This window comes from Fundulus heteroclitus, chromosome 18 (genome assembly GCF_011125445.2).
Source record: "Fundulus heteroclitus isolate FHET01 chromosome 18, MU-UCD_Fhet_4.1, whole genome shotgun sequence".
In the NCBI taxonomy this organism is placed as follows: Eukaryota; Metazoa; Chordata; class Actinopteri; order Cyprinodontiformes; family Fundulidae; genus Fundulus; species Fundulus heteroclitus.
This window is the reverse complement of record NC_046378.1, coordinates 19,149,946-19,172,311: the sequence shown is the minus strand read 5'-3', so window position 1 is coordinate 19,172,311 and position 22,366 is coordinate 19,149,946. Positions and strand designations below refer to the sequence as shown.

General features: G+C 41.0%; 1 protein-coding gene across 2 annotated transcripts in view; it reads left to right on the top strand.

Annotated features, from left to right (window-relative positions):
• The window catches only part of grik4 (glutamate receptor, ionotropic, kainate 4), a 510,201-nt gene extending 488,418 nt beyond the window's left edge, over positions 1-21,783 (top strand). The window contains exons 15-22 of one of the 2 annotated variants that reach the window (XM_036149710.1): positions 8,347-8,456; positions 9,270-9,443; positions 12,093-12,258; positions 13,830-14,051; positions 16,302-16,304; positions 16,416-16,545; positions 16,636-16,754; positions 20,703-21,783. In XM_036149710.1, the coding sequence (XP_036005603.1) occupies positions 8,347-8,456; positions 9,270-9,443; positions 12,093-12,258; positions 13,830-14,051; positions 16,302-16,304; positions 16,416-16,545; positions 16,636-16,754; positions 20,703-21,092 (1,314 nt within the window). In that variant the 3' untranslated portion in view covers positions 21,093-21,783. Of the gene's footprint in view, positions 1-8,346; positions 8,457-9,269; positions 9,444-12,092; positions 12,259-13,829; positions 14,056-16,301; positions 16,305-16,415; positions 16,546-16,635; positions 16,755-20,581 lie in introns of both variants that reach the window. The other variant, XR_004933217.1, reaches the window with a different exon arrangement.
• The last annotated feature ends 583 nt before the right edge of the window (positions 21,784-22,366 follow it).

The following is a 22,366-nucleotide window of genomic DNA, read 5'->3' as shown; positions in this document are numbered from 1 at the left end:
CAACATATCGCCGCAGCGAACCCTCGTAAAACCACCTTTGGTGCTTTCTGAGTCTTGATTCACGCACCGAAGCAGCTATTCCTGTCAATACCTCAGCCTTCTGCCTCTTCGGAGTGTTTATCTCCCCTTGAACCTTTACCGCCATGCTGCTTGTGGTTGCCGTGTTCTGCCCGTCAGCAGTCAACCACCTGCTGCCTCTGAGCAGGGCGGGCAGAGGGGCTCGTCCGAGCACGTACCGAGTCTGCCGTGCTCAAGGTGATTGACAGCACAGACAGCCGCTGACAGGATTTAAAAGATACACACACGCACACACACACACACACACGTATCTGTCACACACTAACCTTACAAAATGAAGATATTATGCTCCCTCCATACATCCAGGAGAACAAGAGTGTAAAGAGTGAAATCCCAGACCATCTGGAGGAGCTTTTGTTTCTTTAACCTCCTTCACCCTGAGAGACCTTGTACTGGCACAGGTTGTATTTGTGAGAGAAAGACGGATAACACAATTTCTCAGGCAGTCAAGTGCTGCTAAATGGGGCTGCTGAGGTTTTTGGGCTCCACTTCACTGCAAAAACAGAACTAGAAATTAGTAAAAATGTTCTTAAAATGATTGTATTTGTCCTTGATTTGAGCAGGTAAATAAGACTATTTGCCAATGGAATAAGATTTTTGCACTCAAAATAGGAACAATTCATCTCCATCATCTTATTTCAAGTGCAGGATGTCTAATTATCTTATTTTAGGGGTCAAAATACTCATTCCATTGGCAGATAATCCATTTTACCCACTCATATCAAGGATAAATACACTAACTTTAAGAACATTTTACTTATTTTTAGATTCATTTTGCAGTGTTGGGTTGAAGCCAGTTTATGCCACCTGAAAAGGCTCTGTTTCTGCAGGACTCTTGTAATCTAGAGAATCATGGACAATGTGCAAAAAAAAAAAGTTGTATTATTATCATTTTTGTACAGTGAAATCACAATCTAATTATTTTAAGCAGATTTTCAAACATTCGTGCAACTGCAAAGGTTTGTTCAGTTTTTTTTGTTCAGTTTTTTTTTCATGTCTGTCTGTCTCTGTGGGACATTAATGGATTATTCTATTTTATTCTCTCCAGGAAGACTTAAAAGTTAACTTGATTATTTATTTATTTAAATTATTCCATCATGAAGCTTAGCTTTACTCTCCGCCAAACCGATTTGCTCAGCAACACTGACGTAAACTAAATGTGAACCGTTAGATATCGCCTGACTGAATTATATCTGTATTTAACTTCCACTCGTTGGTAAAAGCCAGCAGGAATTTAAAAACATGGTGCCGGAGTCAGACGTACTCTCTGAGTATGTTGAGCCTCGACCGACCAATCAACTCACAGCTGGCGAGACGAGCGGGAAACGGACACTTCTAAAAAGTTTGGAGCGCCTTTGCAAGTAAGCCGTATCTTGATAAAACGAGTAGCTATTAGAGGTTTACGAAGCTACGTTCTCACTATAAAACTTCTTAAAAGTTCATTTTAGGTCACATAAAGTCCAACATATCAACCTTTGATCAGTTTTTGCCACTTTTCTGCGCCATTGCCGCTTCCACTTGAACAAAGAGCGGCGACCAGCTGTGAATCATGGGATAGGGTGGGCCACGAAGGAGACGTTCAAATCTGGAGATAAGAAGGACATATTTGTCGACCGCATGTGAGGGTTCCTTCGAATTTGGACAGGCTTCATGGTCTCTTTTCTCATGCAATCGGCCAACAAATGCAGCCTTTGAAAGGTGCAGCCCCTGAATTTGGACACAGCTCTTGAGGAGGTAACACCTCAAGAGCTGTGTCCATGTGTGTCGGAGCAGGGCTGCATCTAGAAGCAGCTCTCGAGGACCGGAGCTCCTAGTTTTAAGACTTATTGAGAAAGTTTGAGTTGCAACAATTATTTTTTGTTTGAGATTAATAAAATATATTTAAATTCAATTCAAAAGTTTATACTAAATTTAATTACATTGAACTTTGACCCACCAAAAAAATTTTTAATTAAAAGTTGATCATTTTCAAACAACTTTTTGCATAAGATACACACAACTTTACTGCACTGCAAAAACAGAACTAGAAATAAGTAAAATGTTCTTAAAATGAGTGTATTTGTCCTTGATTTGAGCAGGTAAATAAGACTATTTGCCAATAGAATAAGATTTTTGCACTTAAAATAGGAACAATTCATCTCCTAATTATCTTATTGTAGGGGTCAAGATACTCATTCCATTGGCAGATAATCAATTTTACCTACTCAAATCAAGGATAAATACACTAACTTTAAGAACATTTTACTAATTTTTAGATCCATTTTTGCAGTGTGTTTTTTTTAAGGAAAGTCTGACTCTATATAGGGTTGGAAAGCCTTCGGTAAACATGCATTCCACTTTTCCGTAGGAGGATTTTGCTGCACTAGCAGAGGGCTGCAGTGACAAATACAGCCTAGTGTAAAGGGCAAAAAAAAAAACATTTTATTGTTTGTATAGACGCAGATTTATTGGATCACTTCAAAAAATTATTAAAATCCACAAAATTAAACATTTTCGCATCAGAATCCTTTTTTTCTAGAATCCTCCACAGCTTGTTTCACCAGATCTCTATTCATGGATGGCATTGGATCTTAAGCACGTTTCAGTCTTTAAATCCATTGTACCGAGATTTTCATTGGTTGAGAGCCTCTGTGATCTATTGTTTTTCCTTACAGCCGGTTCATATCTGAATCCACGGCTGTTTTGCAGCTGAAGTTTTAACGAAACAGACAGGACCTGCACCTTGTTAACTTCAACCCCCCCCCCCCCCCCCCCCCACCCCCCCAGTCTCTCCAACTCTCCTTCTACCATTTTGGTCTGAACAAAATTCGAGCACTCAGCTTCAAAAAGCCCTGCTGCCTTCTCAGGCCAATCACTGTCCCCGTGCCGCCGCTGTTTGGTGCTGAGTGCAGAGTTATTTTATCAGAACTTGAGTGGAGAGAGAGAGAGTTTAGGCTTTTAGGAGCACAAAGAGGGAACCAAAACTATCAAAGCACAGCAATAAAATCAGAACAATGAGGCGAAAGCTCCTGAAACACTCAGCAGGACTGAGAGGAGCATCAGTATAAAGTGATAAATTACTATTAGTTTCTCGACACAGGAGGCTCCTCGGTATCATTAATCAGTTTAGCATGTTTATTTTGACGTCCGAAAGTTTAATTTTTTAACATATTTCTTTTTCCGTTCCTAGTTTACTTAAATGTTCATGAAATGGCATATTTACAGAGAGAAAATGTCTCCTGAGGAACAACTGATGACATGCGTTGGAAATGAGGAAGATTTTATGCGGTTTCCTCTGAGTGCTCATTAGTGTGTCTGCCGCAGCCTCACCATGGATGATTCCCTCCAACCCGCGAAGAAACACAACTTTGTTTGAGTCGCAAAGCAAACATTTTAGCGCACCAAAAGTCGGGATTTTCTGAGCAGCACAATCTCCAGCTGTTTTCCCTAGTTGTCCTCGTAATCTCTGTCTCTTCCCCACCTCTCCCTGTCTGTCTCCTGTTTCCTAGCCTCTCTCTCCCGCACCTTCGCTCCTCCGCCATCTGTTAGCGAGGGAGTCCCTCGTCTCCTCGGCTCTTTTTATTGTAATAAGAGCCCCTCGGTGGGAAGTTAAGATGCGGGCACGCCGAGGCACAGCGGTCCACAAAGCGCTTCTTCAGCATGCAACAAACTGGACGAGCAAACAGGAAGAGTTGCGTCAGCACAACCTCCGGTGCCAACGAAAGGCAGCGTTTTTTCTCTTTGCGGCAGCACTCTACCTTTAAGGAGACCATTGTGTGCTTCAGCACTCTACTCTTCTATTTTCAGACCACTATTATCATTATCGTCGCAGGCAATTACGCCATGCAGATAGAACGGTGCACATCATGACGGGCAGGCTGATTCGAATCTTGCTCAAAATGATACTGGATCTCACTCTTTGCCCCCCGCTTTTCCGTAGCCAGACTTAAACACGAGTGATTACAGTCGTATTAATGAGATTTTGGTCTCTGCACGTGTCTTTTTGTGTAACAAATGCCCGACAAAATAATTTCCCCTCTTCCGCACTTTACCTCAGATTTGATTTTGAAGGGCCTCGGAAATCTATCAATACTCCATCCCATCTTGCGTGAGGTCTCCTAGGAACACCTAATTGAGTGTATTTCCATAAAAGTGATTTAGGCTTGTTCACGTGGGCTCCCGAGTGTTTCGGAAAGAGAAGATAAGCAATTTCTACACGACGTGCTACGCGTTTGTTTTCTAATAACACTCAGGCAGACGGCCCCTTGATCACCTTCGCTCTCTGAGCGTCCTCCCGGCCCCGACAGCCACCTCCATTAGTTTTGGGCCGTTAACAGATGGCAGTTGTGCGTCTGTGTGTAAACGGCTAATGTTCCCTCACTGACTACGCGGGAAAGAAATACAGGACGAGCGTTCGCAAACTCGTACAAATATGCCCGCAGACCCGTTCTGACGCTGGTTCATCTGTAATTGGTTTCATTTAGAGGACGAATGCTGCTGGCGGTGGATAATGAAACATTAGAAATTAGCCCCTGGTTTCCCACTGGCCCAGTGACTGCCGACCTTATTTTAGCTACTTTATATCCCGCTAACCAATCCAAACAGATATATAGCAGCCCCGTAGCTGCTCCGGCTCTGCTAGCCTTATTGCTCGAGCCAAAGCTATTAATCTATTTTCCCTTCTCCCCTCTGAGGTGGGCTTCTGTGAACCCCGGTCTTACTGGAAGTCAATTATAGGTCATGGAAATGAATTTATGTTTAATGCAGCTGTAATGGTTTAGTTGATCATCTGACCTTTCTCTCTCTCCAGTGCATTCAGGCTTGTGGGACACACAAATACTCCCTGTTGTCTTCACTGCATTTAATCATTCTGACCTCCACTTGGTTTTTTTATAGAAGCTTGTACTGCATCATGCAATTTTAATGTAAAGTATATCACATGCATAAGTAGCAGGCAACACCATCGTCTTGTATCTGTATCTTTTCTATACTTTGCCTTGCTATTAACAAAGTAGCATGAAGAGGTAGGAAAAGAAATTATAGTTTTCATTTTAATCATAATTGTCATCTTTATTGTCATTGTAACATGCATTCCAATGAAATGCGTCTCCTGCATTTAACCCATCACTTAGAGATCAGTGGGCTGCCACCATGCGGAGCCCGAGGAGAATCCTGGGACTAAGGGTTTTGCTCCGGGACCCAGAGTGGCTGTGGGACTCCCACAGTGGGAGTCAAACCAGGAACTCTGCAGCCTCTCTAGGTTGCAAGTGCCCTGCTCTCCAGCCACTAGGCCACCACTCCCCCAGATAAAAAACTGAAATGTGTGGCATGCATTTGCATTCAGCCAATCAACCTTTTTTCTGAAGCACAATTTCCTGCAGTTACAGCTGCAGGTGCATCGGTTCATGTGTCTGCCATCTTTGGACATCTAGACACTGAAACATTTGCCCATTTATCTTTTCATCATTCCCATAGGGTGAACCTGTCGCCACCATGTCTTACAGTAGGGGCAGTATCAGTTTTTCCACCCCAGGTAGGGCTTTTCTTTGCTAAGAAATTGGAGCACCTTCTTCCACATGCTGCCACTGTCCTCCACGTGGCTTATGGCCATTTTTAGCATGTCTTCTTATCCCTTTCATTTGCCACTCTTCCGAAACCATCTAGATTTGTTACAGTTTCTTTTATTTCACCTTCATTTATACAGGTGTATTGCGTTGAGCCACAAGGTCTCATTTTCAAGAGTGACCTGTTTTAAATATGCATACGAAATATACCTGTCCAATTATCCTTTTGGCCAATTATCCTCGCTGCGCTGTGGATCTTTGCAGCTCCTTTAACAGGGCCCTTGGCTGCTCCTCTGAATAATGTTAACTTGTAGTTGTGCTACAGTCATCCCATTGTTGAATGACAGACTTGACCATGTCACTTAAAATTTTCAAAGCTGTTGTCTTATAATCTAACATTGCTTCAAACCACTCAACGGTACCCCTGGCCTATCTGGTGTGTTCCTTGGTCTTCGTGAAGCAGTTGAACTAATGTTACCCCGTAAATATCTGTGGCCTTAATAGAACAGTCATATGTGGACTCTGTTAAGTAAATAAGCAACTTCTCCAAGCATTGGTTGCCCTGGTTCTTATTTAGGGTTATCTGAGTAAAGGCGGCTGAATACATATGGAAACCACGCTTGTGAGCTTTTCATTTCTACATGTTGAAAGCCATGTCCCATTTTTCTTCCACTTCCCAATTATAGGCTGCTTTGTGTTGATCTATGACATAAAAACTTAATAAAGTACATGGATGTTTGTGGCTGTAACATGTGGTGTGAATATTTTTGTAAGGCAGAGTATTTTTTAGCACCAGAGTCTGGGACGTAAAGCCTCTTATCTCTGTTGGCGTATCGCTTTCCAGCTCTGTGCCACTCTGTTGACATTTCATGGGAGACTGAGTTTGGGCTTTCATACAGTGTTGATCTGAGTGTTTACATGCAAATGAGATCCACATAATTACAGTGCTATCTGTTTAGGACAGGAAGATCTGTGCTTATCGCATCACAATCGCTTTATTTACGGTTGCAGTCACCTTTTTCCGTCTTCTCCAATTTGACGCAGGCAGCAGCTAATGTTAGTTACGCAGACTGAACTGGCCTGAAGCAAGGGAGTCAACGCTCAAATTAAAAAAAAAGAAATGTTCTGTCTTCTAGCTTTAGAGGAGAGAAGCTTGAAAATGGCAATCATCTCACTGTCGCATTTTGACCGTGCAACGTTCTAGTACCCATGCCCTTCGAGCGTTTTGTCATGTTATTGACAAAAACTTCATTGTGTCACTGGGATTTTATTCAATAGATCAACACAAAGCAGTGCAGTTTTGAAGTGTGATTACAACAATAAATGTTTTTTTGTTTTTGTTATTTATTTTTTCAAATAATAATCTAGTGTGCTGTGACTTTGTGTTCATTCCATCTGGGTAAATAACTTGTAGAACCGCCTTTTGTTGCAATTCCTACGACAGGGTTTTTTTTAGGACATCTGTCTACCTGCTTTGAGCATGAAGGTCCTAATGTTTTTGATAATTTTTCCTTGACAAATAATATAAACTCAATCTGATTGGCTGAAGGACGTCTTTGAATAGTCTTGCCACAAGTTCTCGCTTTGATTCACATCTGGACTTTGACTTGGCCATCCTGACTTGTACGTATGCTTTGACCTAAACTTTTGTAGCTCTAATTGTGTGTTTAGGGTTGTCATCCAGCTGCACTGCAAAAATGGACCTAAAATAAGTAAAATGTTCTTAGAACTTGTGTTTTTGTCCTAGATTTGAGCAGGTAAATACAATTATCTGCCAATGGAATGAGTATTTTGACCCCTAAAATAAGATAATTAGACATCCTGCACTTGAAATAAGATGATGGAGATGAATTGTTCCTATTTTAATTGTAAAAATCTTATTCCACTGGCAGATAATCTTATTTACCTGCTCAAATCAAGGACAGATACACTCATTTTACGAAGATTTTACTTATTTTTAGTTCCATTTTTGCAGTGTGGAAGGTGAACCTCAGTGTCAGTCCATCATCTTTTGGAGCCTCCTACAGGTTTTCCTCTGGGACAGCACTGTATTTTGCGCCCTCGGTCTACGACCCGTGACCAGATTCCATGCGTTGTCATGCGTTGATGCTGCCTGTTTTGCAAATTTTGGTCCCACCTGACCAAAGCACCTTTATTGTGTCCCCTATAGCTTGTGGTGAACTGCAAATGAGAATTATTCTGTGTTTTTTTTCTCGCTGCTCCTCCATAAAGCCCAAACTTGTGGAGCGAATTACTAACAGTTTCCCTGCAAAGGTCTCTGCAGCTCCTCCAAAGAACGGGCTTCATGTTCTCCGACAAACATCTGAGGCGTTTACGCGACACTTGTATTCCTACTGATTTACAGTCACAAACAGGTAGATTCTGAAACCGATTTGTTGCCCTAGGATTTATTTAGGGGTGTCAGAATGAAGGTGGCTGAAATCATGTTTCCCCTTTCTTTCACTCCACATTTATATGCCAATTTATTTCAAATCCCAAGTAAATACGGTCAGGTTTATGTTTGTAATTTGGCTAAATTTGAAAGGCGTTAATACTTTTGCAATGCTCTGTAAGCACATGTTTGTATCTTATCTTATATTTGATTTTAAATGAAACTGGTCAATGGGTTTCAGTAAGCTTCAGTAATTGAAAGTGTTTTTTTTTTTTTTTTTTTTTTGTCTTCTCTCATGTAGTCTGTAACTTATTTGTGTTTGTTGTCTTTCAGGGACGCCGGCCGGGCTACTTCTCCTTCCTGGATCCCTTCTCCCCTGGCGTCTGGCTCTTCATGCTTCTGGCCTACTTGGCCGTCAGCTGCGTCCTCTTTCTAGTGGCCAGGTACTGAGAGCTTGATCTTTACAGAGGAGGAGGAGACAAAAGTGCGAGGGGCGAACAAAGGGAGATTAGAGACACACACACAAAAAAACTGTGGTTTGGGAGATACACAGAGCAGGAAACAGGTGTCTGTTCCCCCGCTTCTTTTAAGTTTTTGTGGTTGATCTTCAACGCCACAGGAGAGGGGGGGGGGGGGGGAAACGCTCTCCTCCAAGCGGCAGGTCGTTAGAACCACACTGCCACCTGCTGGCCAGGAAGTGTACCGCAGGCGCTGTAGGCTGAAATATTGCTTGATCACAAGACAAGAGTGCAGCATTTTAAATAAGCTGTAGGATGAATGCACGACCCCAGATCAGCTGGCTTATTAAGCCCTTAGAGAGGTGTCGGTAGGGGAGCTGCATCATGAAAGATAAAAGAAAGAATAAATGCAGAAGTCTTCCTTATAACTTCCTAATACAGTTGTTTAGGGGGCAAGTCACACAGTAGTTCATATTTGAACAAGATATTTGCCAATAGTGTCCCGGTGTTCCACAGCACCGATTTTTCACAGATGTCCCATGTGCAACATTTGCGCATTCAAAACCCACAGCCGATGTCCCTATGATTAAAGTAAGCTGCACTTTGGGGATTGAAAAGAAAGCCGTTTCTCCCTCTGGAAAGCCAAGGTGACTTTGTGCTCGCTTTACTGTGGCACTGGTTTTGCTCCTCGTCAGTCGCTCCTCTTTCTGTCCTGAAATCCGTCTGTCTCTTGGGCCTTTCCTCCCCGATTCTTTCCTCCTGTTTGTATAACCTTCTCTGCCTCCTCATCCTCTGCAGGCTGACGCCATACGAGTGGTACAACCCCCACCCCTGTTTGAAGGGACGCTGCAACTTGTTGATCAACCAGTACTCGCTCGGCAACAGTTTCTGGTTCCCCGTCGGAGGATTCATGCAGCAGGGATCCACCATCGCTCCCAGAGCGTTGTCGACGCGTTGCGTCAGCGGAGTGTGGTTAGTACTGACGACTGTTTTCAGCTTTCAAACCCACCGGTGTAACACACATTCCTTTCTGCTCCGACCTGCTGCTGCTGCAACTTGAAATGCATTTCACCTTTTATTTTTTTTCCCTTGCCACCAGTTCAAGAATAATAATTGTTGACATTTTACAGTTCTTCACTAATAAATATAATGAGCTCATGTCCTTAGGGCACATTTAGGCACCATGTGAGAGTTGTAATGCTTGTTAAGAGGCTAGATCGTTATATATATATATATATATATATATATATATATATATATATATATATATATATATATATATATATATATATATATATGTGTATATATATATGTGTATATATTTATATGTTTATATATGTATATGTGTATATATATATGTATGTACACTGCAAAAAGAGAACTAAAAGTAAGTGAAATTGTTTTTAAATCAATGTATTTTTCTTTAATTAGAGCAAGTAAATAAGACTATTTGCCAATGGAATAAGATTTTTGCACTTAAAATAGGAACAACTCATCTCCATCATCTTATTTCAAGTGATTATCTAATTATCTTATTTTAGGGGTAAAAATACTCATTCCATTGGCAAATAATCTTATTTAGCTCCTCAAATCTAGGAAAAACACATTAATTTCAAGAAACTTTTACTTACTTTTAGTTCCCTTTTTGCAGTGTATATATATATATGTGTATATGTGTGTGTGTGTGTGTGTGTGTGTGTGTGTGTATACATATATATATATATATATGTGTGTGTGTGTGCGTGTTTTGTAAACAAAATCTGAAAAGTGCGGCATGCATTTGTATTTAGCCCACCTATTTTGTAGAACCACCTTTCACTGCAAGTGCTTTGGGGTTGGCTTAGCATAATTAGAGGCTGAAATCCATTCCCATTCTAATTACAAAATAGCTTAAGCCCTACCAGACTGGATGGAGAGTGTCTGTAAACATTCATTTTGAAGTCTTACCTCAGATATTTAGTTGGATTTAGGTCTGAACTGCTCTTGTTGTAACTCTGGCTGTATGTTTAGGATGGATGTCCCGCTATCAGGTGAACCTCCACCACAGCCTCAACTCCTTTGCATTTTCTAACTTCTAACTTTCTCCCACGACTGTCCTGTGTTTAACTTTCCCCCTCTTCCCATCAACTCTAACCAGCTTCCCCCATCCCTGCTGAAGAAAAGCAACTCCACAGCACGATGCTGCCACCACCTTGCTTTACAGGGGGGAATTTGTGTTCACTTTGATGTGCTGTGTTAGCTTTTTTAACAGACATCAGATATTCCACGTAGACTAAAAACTTCCACTTCTGTCTTATCAGACCAGACCATCTTCCTCTGTAAAGTTGCTACGTTCACTACTTTGCTTGTGGCAAACTGCAAGCAGGGGTTCCTTCGCTGATAGCTTTCTTCCTCTACTCTTCCATAAAGGCCAAGTTTATTTAGCGTAACAGTAATAGTTGTCCTTCATACCTTGCTCCCCGTTTATTCGCTGATGTTCTCCAACAAACCTCTGAGGGCTTCATGAAACAGCTGGATTTATGCGAGGATGTAGTTAGACACAGGTGCACATTGATTACTAAGCAGCTGATTTCTGTAAATATGTGGATTATTTATTTGCGTCAGAGTAAAGGAGTTCGATACAAATGCTCACCACACTTTTTATACTTTTTATTTTCTATGTATTTGTTTTTTATTTATTTATATGAAAAACAATAGTTGAATTTTGGGCTTGTAAGGTACCAAAACATGGAAAAAAGTCGTTTGACGTTTGAATAATTTTGAATGTCACCATATAGATGAATAAAATATCATTTACACAAATACATCATAGAAGTGAACCCATAAATCCCCTGAGATAAACTGTGTTTATTTAGACACTTAACGTTTTACTAACTGGTAAAATTGACGTAATACTGATATTTCACTGTTTTATAATAACTGTCATTACAAAAGAATCTGACTATATGTGATTAAATCTTGATCTGTCTATATGAGTGCATTGTATTGTTATGAACTACATATTTATACGCCACTGGATATGAACTGAATCTGTTGGTCTTTTAAACTGGCCATGTAAATACAGTTAATTGAGTTATACTGAATTTGGATGGACTGAAATTAAATTAAATGAATGACAATTAAAATACATGTACAACAAACTTCTCTCCGTTGCTTCCTGATAAATACTCCACTGTTTGCGATGGTCGTCATGCAATTTCACGGATGATAAAAACTAAAACTTCTAAGTAAAACAACTCGTGTTGTTTCTTTTTCTGTTTCAAACTGGGACGGCCCTAGTAACCTTTACTTCAGATTCCTTGGACATTAGATTTAATAAATGTATGATTGCATTTGTGCATGTGTACATTTGAGACATTGTCTGCCTGTGTCTGCTCTTGCAGCTAAAACCCCATCCAAACCAACCATTGCCCCCATTTCTCCATCCATCTCCACCAGCCCCCTCCATCCATCCAGCACATCACCCACTGAAACCTCCTGTCGTGTTTTCTCCTCTCAGGTGTGCAGTTATTTTAATCTTCCTACACTTTCACCGAGACAATCCGTCTTCGTTTAGCGGCCTACTTTTACATAAATTTATGGGTGGATACACATGTGCTTCGTCTCTGCCATCCTCCACAGGTGGGCCTTTACATTAATCATCATCTCCTCGTACACCGCCAACTTGGCCGCCTTCCTGACCGTTCAAAGGATGGATGTGCCGATAGAGTCAGTGGACGACCTGGCCGACCAGACAGCGATTGAGTACGGCACCATGCACGGAGGATCCACCATGACTTTCTTTATGGTGAGAGCTCCCATCACTGTGCTTCACACACCACTGCTTTCCGTTTCAACATGTACTTTTCCAGTCAGGTGGTAACATGGTAATGGGTCTCATATTAATGTTGCTTTTAGCCTTTTTTTTGTAGGAGGCTATTTATACAACTTACAACTTCAAAGATTTTTAAATGCAAAAACTGTGACCGTAACCGTAACATAGGTGCACACATTTGAAATGTTGGTCCACACTGCTTCAAAAATGCCCTACATATACATAAAGGGTTAAATATATACATAAACGTTTAAAAAAACAAGTTGCACCGTGAACACAGGATTTTTACCCATCTTCAGCAAAGTTTCTGGCATAATTCTGGTTGTATGATTGATTTCTTCTTGGCCAAAAATGACAGATTTCCTGGCACAGACTTAGATTTTAAGCACAGTGTAGATATTTTCAGCACGATTGGGCTCAATGAGCTAGAAAGGCCTTGCTAAAGGCTTAAAATGATTTAATCAATGTGTTTTGTATGATCATCATGTTGGAACGCTCAGTTATTTCCAAATTTAAACCAGCTTATCAAAATTGTCATGTATAGATTGAAGGAAATTGGATAGGGCACTTAGGAACCTCCCAGGAACCAACAAGGTTCTGGGCTGCCATGAACCAGAAGAACAGCGGTGTAACCGTCCACAGTGTAGGAGCTTTGCATCGCCATGGACAGAACACTTCCTAAGGTGTATGTGTGTGTTTATTTGTGACTCTGTGTCAGTTTGAGAAAAAACACAAAAAATTCATATTTCAGACCCCGTTTCTTTTTTCTGAAATGCAATTTATTTCTGTGTTGGTTTACCATCAGTCAAAAACAAACAAAAAACATTTGAAATAGATAATTAAAAGTTCCAATTTGATATAAGATGTGATGCACATGATAATAAACTTGCCATCAGTAAGGTGAGCTCGCTTTGACTTCCAGTTCTCTTTGGATCAATTGGTCACGAGTGTCGGGATGCTCGTCATCACCTGCTTGTCTTTCTCCTCTAACCATAAGTTTTATTTCTTTCCTGCCGGTCCGCACCACCATCCAATATCCTCCTCCTCAAGGAGTCGGTCGGCTGTCAAAATCCAATTCTAACCTCTTTCATCTTCTAGGTATTTGACCTCAGAGAAAGACAGAGTGACACTGAAGGATAGTATTGTAGGAGGAGAAAGGAGACATTAGCTCTCCTCTCCTTCATGCTTTTATACCTGTTGAACTCTGAAAGACTCAGGGAAGACTGGGTAGAAGCAAATATAAGACAGGCAGCGGGATCATTTGAAGTCTTTTCGGTCTGAAATCTGTAGATGCTCGAGTTGAAACTGGTATACGGCCTGAGAAAAAAAAAAAAAAAACAGCAGATGAAGCAGAAGCGCTGAATCAGAATCTGAATAAATCCATCAGCCCAGAAAATGAAAAGGGAAAACAAATAAAAACTCATCTCCACATCAGCAAAGGCGCAAAATGTTTATCTGCAGCCAATAAACATCGGCCGCCAGACTTTCTGCAGCCGGCTGTTTGTTCGCTTTGATCCGATCTCGCCCCTCTCGCCGCTGTGCAGAACTCCCGCTACCAGACCTACCAGCGCATGTGGAACTTCATGTACTCGAAGCAGCCCAGCGTGTTCGTGAAGAGCACGGAGGAGGGCATCGCCCGGGTCCTGAACTCCAACTACGCCTACTTGCTGGAGAGCACCATGAACGAGTACTACCGCCAGAGGAACTGCAACCTGACTCAAATCGGAGGGCTGCTCGACACCAAGGGCTACGGCATCGGCATGCCAGTGGGTGAGTGGGGAACAGTGGGAGGCAGAGGGATCTGAAGGGAGAAAAGAAGCTGACATTTATTGGTGGAGTAAAGGGAAAAGGAGGATTGGCGTAAAAATGGTGCCTTTGGAGGCCGACGCTGATAGTTTCGCCTAAATGTGCTGTATAATTCACAGGGAAGCCCAGAAAACGGCAAAGAAGAAAAGGAGCATTAGTTGAAGAATGGATCATAAACGTTGCATCGGAGGGTTAAATTGAAAAGTAAAGACCCTGCATGGCCAAACAATTGGCTCCTATTATTGTACAAAGTGATGCAAGGGAAAAAAAAGTGAGAAACTAGCGAGACGTACAGCCAGGTTTATACAGAGCGCTTTCTTTGCTGGAACGAGACGGGTAGGAAATTCAGAACATCGTTCTGGCTAAATGTTTCCGAGAGTTTAGATGTAATTTTTATTTGCGCTTTGATCTCTTGCAGAATGGGGGGGGGGGGAAATGCATCTTAAGTAAATAAGATTAATTTGAAATCCTTTGATGTCTAAAAAGATAAAAATCCAATTTGTTTGTGGATAATGTTCCCCACCTCACTCTGGACATGTACTCTTCTAGACATGTGAGCTCTTTGATCTCTTTGAACAATTCCTTCATTATAGAGCCTTAATAATTCAACATTTATGTTTCACATTAAGCTTAAGAGACAAGATGATCTGCAACAGATTCACCCACTTGCTCATTTCTAGCTTTAGTCCTCAAACAGCTATAATTAGAATAAATTCAATGTACAAATCAGAACCATGCATCCATCCGTTGTCTATACCCGTTTGTCCGTACAGCGTCCCGGGGGGTATCCACCTCTGGCCTGTCTCCATTAGGCCAGAGGTGGGGTACATCCTGGACAGGTCACCTTAAAACCACACAGGATAAACAACCATAGCCACGCTCACACCTACTGGCGATTTAGACTAACCGAAGAACAACTGTGCCACTGTGCAACCCCAAATCAGAACCATCACAGTGAAATTAAAATAGTACAAGTGCAGAACAAAAATCTTAATGAAAGATTTTCAAGCAGAGATGTGCATGAAAGCTTGCATACCATATAAAAGGTTCTGTTGTCTGCATTAGTTTTCTAAAACCTATTGGCCCTGGCTGTAATTGATATACGTGCAAACAAATAAGGGGATGTAGTATAGGTAGTAAATGAGTCATTATGCATGTATAATGACTCATTTAAATGTGGGTAAACTGAGTCAACGCAGCGAGATGCTGTTTGCTCGATGAAACTACTTGAGGAGCAGATGCATGCACAAACTAAGGGTTGCCCACATTTGGCACCAGCAAAAGGTTTAGCCAAACTTTTTTTAGTCTTTAGTAAACTCATGTCTGGCTCACAAAGTTTTCAGGTGGAGAAGTTTACTAAAACGCTAGGCGAACGACAGCAGGTTTTCTCTCTGTTTTTGGTACAACGTGTTGAAAATGCGGCTTGTAACATGTTTCGTTGCCATTAGAGTTAAATGTGAGAGGATCAAAGATGTTTCCCTGCTTCATAAACGTTGCTTACCGTTGCTTAAGAAAAAGTAAAACCTTTAGATCTGATAATAAGGGTTTCCGTTTTGCTCTGCGCAGCTCTACCGCAAACGGACAGTTGTCCGAGAACAGCTCAGAGAGCAGCACAGGTTGCGTAGAGAGACAGGAAGCTGAGCCAGCGCTAGAGTTTCTCTTTTACTTTGAACGCGCTTGTAAAGGCTGAAAAACCCCACATCTTTCAGATCAGCAAAGTATTCTGCGTGACCTATAGCACAGTCTGATCTAGGTTCACACAGGGGTTAAAAAAATGTTAGCTGTCTTTTTATATAGTGCATGCAAATATCTAGCTTCACCCTGTATCAGCAAAAAAAAAAAAAGAATATTGAAACTATATAGTTATGAGGGAAATGATTTATGTCGATTAAATTTGTCAGGGTTTTCTTAACTAGGAACGGCTTGTCAAAGATGCATCGGGTTCTCCTCGTTGCAATCTCCTTTTGCACCGCTTTATTACTGTTCCAGAAAGGACCTCCTTTACAACCGAAGGAGAAGAGAGAGGTGCAGCATAATGAGCTGATAAAAATCTGAAATTTATGCCACTGGGAGTGCAGTTGCTACAATGAACCTTTACGACAAATGGGGACTGACTCTGGGTTGTTCAGTCAAAAGACCTGCCTCTGATATTATCTTCAAATGAACTGCCAAACCAACCTCTGCCACACAGATCTGCTGTTTTCTTGAAGCTTGTGTGAAGATGTGATTGTGTCCTGTATCAGAGATTAATGCAGAGAAAGTTCTGCAGGTTTCAGAAACTTTTAGACAGACATGTAGAACTTTTTTCCTTTTTACCTCTTCAGGGATCCGTGTACCGCGATGAGTTTGACCTCGCTATACTCAAACTCCAGGAGGACAACCGTTTGGAGATTCTCAAGAGGAAGTGGTGGGATGGTGGCAAGTGTCCAAAGGAGGAGGACCACCGTGCCAAAGGTTGAATTTTTTTTTTTTTTTAAAAGAGCAATCCTCAATGCATTTGATCACCATTTGCGTCTTTATTACCCATTTCTCTAATTTTCTCAGGTCTCGGTATGGAGAACATCGGCGGTATCTTCGTGGTGCTAGTGTGTGGCCTACTGGTGGCTATCTTCATGGCTGTGCTGGAGTTTGTTTGGATGTTAAAACAGGCCCCAGGAAATGAGGTGAGAAAGGGTGATTTGACCTAGATGTGCTTTGTGCCCACTACACCAGAGGAAACATGAGGTTTTGCATCCATTACTCTATAAGTTCCAAGTTTTTTCCATTAATACCAGGCTGTCAGAACAGTTATATGACTTTTTAAAAGTATTTTGAATGCATTTCCAAGTATTTTTTACTGCTACTGTAAACTCTATAGATGATAAATCATGAGCATGCCTATAACCTTAGAACATAATTAAATTAACAGTTTAATCTGGAAAGAAGTGTTGAAAGCATTTTGTGATAGTCAGGAACTCTGCTATAAGATAAATCCAAGGCACAACGATTTTTAGAAATGTTGGTGTGTGTGCCAAAATCGTTTTTTTATGTTAGTTCTTAAGGATACATTTTTTTCTTATTGATTTTTTTCTACATACTGGAATTTTAATACAGTAAACTTTACATGTACAGATGCTGGTCATATAGGAATATTATAAAAAAGTTGATTTTTCTTCAGTAATTCCATTCAAAAAGTGAAATTGTATATTATATTAATTCATTACACACATACTGATATATTTCAAGTGTTTATTTAATTTTATTTTGATGATTATAGCTGACAACCAATGAAAACCTTAAATGCAGTATCTCAGAAAATTAGAATATTGTGAAAAGGCTCCTGGTGCCACACTCTCATCAGCTAATTAACTTAAAACACCTGCAAAGACCATTAAATTGTCTCTCAATCTAGTTCTTTAGCTACACAATCATGGGGAGGATTGCTGAATTCGACAGTTGTCCAAAAGACGACCATTGACACCTTGCACAAGGAGGGCAAGATATAAGATAAAATGATATAAGATCATTGATAAAGAGGCTGGCTGTTCACAGAGCACTGTGTCCAAGCACTTTAAAAGTAGAATCTGCAATTTTTTTAAAAAGTTTCCATAAGTCCCTTTTTGAATAACAGGCATGTGCATGCGCAAGACCGTCTTACCTGCTCTTCCGCTCCTCAGGGGAATCGCATGAAAAAAATCTCCCAAATCCACTCTGGTCTTAGTTCTTTCTACTGAGACCTTCCTGTCAGAAACGTGTACGCGGTTCACTTCCTGCGACTGTCAGCCATTGTAGCAGAGGAGCTACAATGAACGGCTAACACCGAAGCTAACCGCTAAGCTAATCGCTAAGCTGACCGGATACATAAACACTAGAAGTGCGCAGCCGGCAAGCGAAAACAAACAAGGAACGTGTGCACGCACACTGGCGCTACGTGAGCGCATGTGGGTCAACCAATAAATAAGGCAATTCCCCCAGAACTTGAGTGACAGAGGGGGGTGAGAGCAGGACCAAAACTCTGACTAACTCCTGCCCTTCTGACTGAACGGCAGTGATAGGTTAGAGTAGTATAAGGTGAGTAGGATTACCAACTATAGCTTTAATAGAGAGGCTGGAGTCAGATATTCAAGAACCACCATACACAGACGTATAAGACATGGGTTTCAGTTGTCGCATTCCTTGCGTCAAGCCACTCTTGAACAATAGACACTGTCAAAAGCATCTTCACCTGGACAAAAAGGACTGGACTGTTGCTGAGTGGTCCAAAGTTATGTTCTCTGATGAAAGTAAATTCTGAATTTTATTTAGAAAACAAGGTCTCAGAGTCTGGAGGTAGAGAGGAGGGGCAGATAATCCACGTTGCTGGAGGTCCTGTGTAAAGTTTACACAGTCAGTGATGGTTTGGGGTGCCATGTCATCTGCTGGTGTTGGTCCTTTGTGTTTTCTGAGGTCCAAGGCCAACACAGCCGTCTACCAGGAAGTTCTAGAGCACTTCATGCTCCCTTCTGCTGACCAACTTTATGGAGATGCAGATTTCATTTTCCAACAGGACTTGACATCTGCACACAGTGTCAAAGCTATCAGTACCTGGTTTAAGGACCCTGGTATCCCTGTTCTTAATTGGCCAGAAAACCTGCCTGACCATAACCCCATAGAAAATCCACGGGGTATTGTGAAGAGAAAGATGTGATATGCGAGACCTAACAATGCAGAAGAGCTAAAGGCCACTATCAGAGCAACCTGGGCTTTCATAACACCTGAGCAGTGCCACAGACTGATCGCCTCCATGCCACGCCGCATTGCTGCAGTAATTCAGGGAAAAGGAGCCCCAACTAAATACTGAGTGCTGTAATTTCAGCAATTTCCCTCTGGGATTATTAAAGTATGTTTGATTCTGATTCTGAGTCTGTATATGAACATACTTTTCATGTTCATACTTTTCAGTTGGCCAACATTTCTGGAAATCCTTTTTTTATGATCTTAAGTAATATTCTAATTTGCTGAGATACTGAATTTGGGGTTTTCATTAGCTGTCAGTTATAATCATCAAAATTAAAAGAAATAAACACCTCAAATATATCAGTTTGTGTGTAATGAATAAATATAATAATATACAAGTTTCACTTTTTGAATGGAAGTACTGAAAAAAATCTACTTTTTCATATTCTGATTATATGACCAGCACCTGTAAAAGCCCATAGAAACACATGTTTTACTCAGAAACACATTTTGTGTGATTCATGTGAATTGTATATACAATGTTTGCACGTATCAGACTTTATGGAGTCATATCTGTTTGCAGTTTTAGAGTTGTTCCTTTCCCTCTGAGCAGCAGCATCTGACCTATACAGACCCTTGCAAATTACTTTATACGGTACTGCCTTAAACCTTTGCAAAAAAAAAATTAAGATGCAACCACAAGCTCCAGTGTATTTAATTTGGGTTTAATGGGACAGAGCAACACAAAGAAGCACATAATTGTGAAGTGGAAATAAATTGATTAAAGTAAAATTAAAGCAAAAAATCCTTTGCATATTAAAATATAAAAATATTTGGTGGATTTAGATTTAGTCCCTCTGGGTCAATACTTTGTAAAATACCCTTTTTGCTGCAGTAGCAGCTGCAGGTCTTTTGGGGCGATGTCTTTTTCAGATTTGCACATCTAAAAACTATTTGTTCTATTCCTCCACTACAGTGTTTTGGGCTTCTAACAGGTTTTCTTCTATTCTTGCCTTGTATTTAGTTATATCCATATATTCCCATAAACTTCAACCAGCTTTTCGTTCTCTTCTGAATAAATCCACCCTCGCAGCATAAGAAGAAGAAAAAGAAATCTTTATTTTAATTGTACAAATTTTATTTGTACACATTACAACATTTGGAATGTGCCCCCAGGGAGCAATCTGGGGTTGAGGGTCTTTCTCTAAACATTAGGCTACCACTCCCCCATAAAGCTGCTACCCTAATGTTTCACCATGTGGATAGCGTATTGTAGGTAATGTGTGTGCATATCATTTTGCATGTAGGGGACATTTTGGTCCACACCGTGGCACTTCTTTCACATATTAGCAATTACCCCCCCACATTAATGACACACAAGAGGACTATAATCTCTAATTGCTCTGGGTTTCACTTGGGGGTATCACGAGTAAAGGGGGCTGACTACCAGTGCACACTTTTCTATAAAAATAATTTACAACAATGTACAATTTTCCTTCTGATTCATAGTTATGCTTTACTTTTTTGTTCATAAATCCTGATAAAATGCATAGAAGTTTGAGTTTGTAGGTTGAAAAAAAAGAGGGAGGGGGTTCACGGGGTCTCTTCCAATCTCTTGGAGAAGAGATGAGCAGAAAACTATTATTCATGTGGCTACATGTGTGCATGTTAGAAGTAATATTAACATATTAATATGTCACATAAATGTGTTGTGATTCTACTTTTTTCTTGTTAACCAATCACGAAGATAACCATGAAACCTGTATGTGTTGTGTGTGTCCGTGGCGTCCGTCAGTCTGTCCTGATCGAGTCAGTCAGTCAGTGACTTGTCTGGCCTCTCTCCATTTTTCTCCCTCTCTTATCCCCCCTCTATCCTTTTCTCTCTTTTTCCCCCCCATACCTGTGTGTGCACGCAGCAGTCAGTGTGCGAGGAGATGCTGCGGGAGCTCCACGGGATCGTGCTGTGTCGGGACGGCCTGCAGGTGAGGCGCCGGCGGACGGCGACCATGCTGCGGCCGCGACCTTTACCCCTGGAGGAGCGTCGAGCGAGAGCCGCCGCCGTCAGCCTCAGCAACGGCAAACTGTGCGCAGGCACCGGCCTGCCTGAGCCGCTCTCCCACAGACTGGCGCAGGAGGCCGCCCTGGTCGCCAGGGGGTGCAGCCACATCCGGATTTGCCCCGAGTGCAGACGCTTCCAGGGACTCAGAATGCGTCCCCCGGGGGCAGGTGGGCCCCTTCCGTCTCCCACGCACAGCGAGGAGAGCATAGAGTGGGACAAGACCACGAATAGCAGTGAACCCGAATAACACTTGGGGAAACCCAGAAGGACCGACTTTTCCAGCAGACACCTCTCTTTTTGTCCAGGGATCAAAGACCACGCTGTATTTTTATTCAGCCATTCTGAGCTGGTTCTTGAAAAGCAGGACGGTGCTGTGGACTTTGTTTTGCCCGACAAGCAACAGCCGAAAGTCAGATTTTGAAATGTTTTTGGACTTTTTTTTTTTTTCTTCCTTGTCAGAGGAAAAAGAACTGATGAGGCTGTCTCATTGCGGTCTGTCCCTGTTGGTCCTTTGTACCCTATGAAGCAGGACAGACAAAAACAGCTATGGGGCATTTGTACTATGCAGTATTTTAAGTCATTCATCATTGTGCTGTTCATTTTTTTTATATTTTTGTCCTCTGTTTGATAATTATACCTAAATATTGTTATTCTATTCTTAAAAAGAAAATTAAACCACTACTGTTTCTTTTATTTTGACAATTACCTGTACGAAGATGTACTGCAATCTAATGTGCTGCGGAGGAGGGAAGATTAAAGCAAAGTCATCCTTTAAACCTTTTTTATTTTAAAAGTGCCAAAAACCAAGAGTGTTACCTTGTGGCTGAAGAAAGCACCGCAGCCTTCACAAAACAAACAAATTTAAACCAAGAAAATAAACATACAGGCACACAGAGCCTCGTTTTGTAGTAACATTATTCTTTAAAAAAAAAAAAAAACTTTTTAACTGTCGCTATCTGTGAAAGATGGTGTTGGTGTGTGATCAAATCAATCAAATTATGATTCTCAACAAAAGGCAAGGTGGTGACTCAGTTTCAAAGTAATTTAAAAGATTATTTCTAAAATATGTTCCTTTATTTCAATCTTCCTAAAGCTGCTTACATTTGTTGCCGTAAATGTTGGTGTCTCTACAAGTACGAGTTTTTTTTGCAGGGAAACAAACATGAAGAAAGGTTGTGCTCATGTATTGGGTTACAGGTTTATTTCTATACAGCACATTACAAAACATATCTGCTTTTTATCAACTTTAAATGTTTCAGATCAAGAAATTATAATATCTGACAGAGATAACCCGAGGTAATAAAATAATGAGTTTTAAAATAATTGTTTTGTCACTTTGAACAATATCAACCTAGCCTTATTTGAAAGTATAAATGTCACCCTTGTGAAATCATGAAATTAGTTTTCATTTCACCTGCTATATCCAGGTCTGATTGCTACTCGGCATGTAGAATAAAATAAATCCCATTATTAGTACTTGTCAAACATCATGAAGTGGACTAAATGATCTGAAAGCCAACT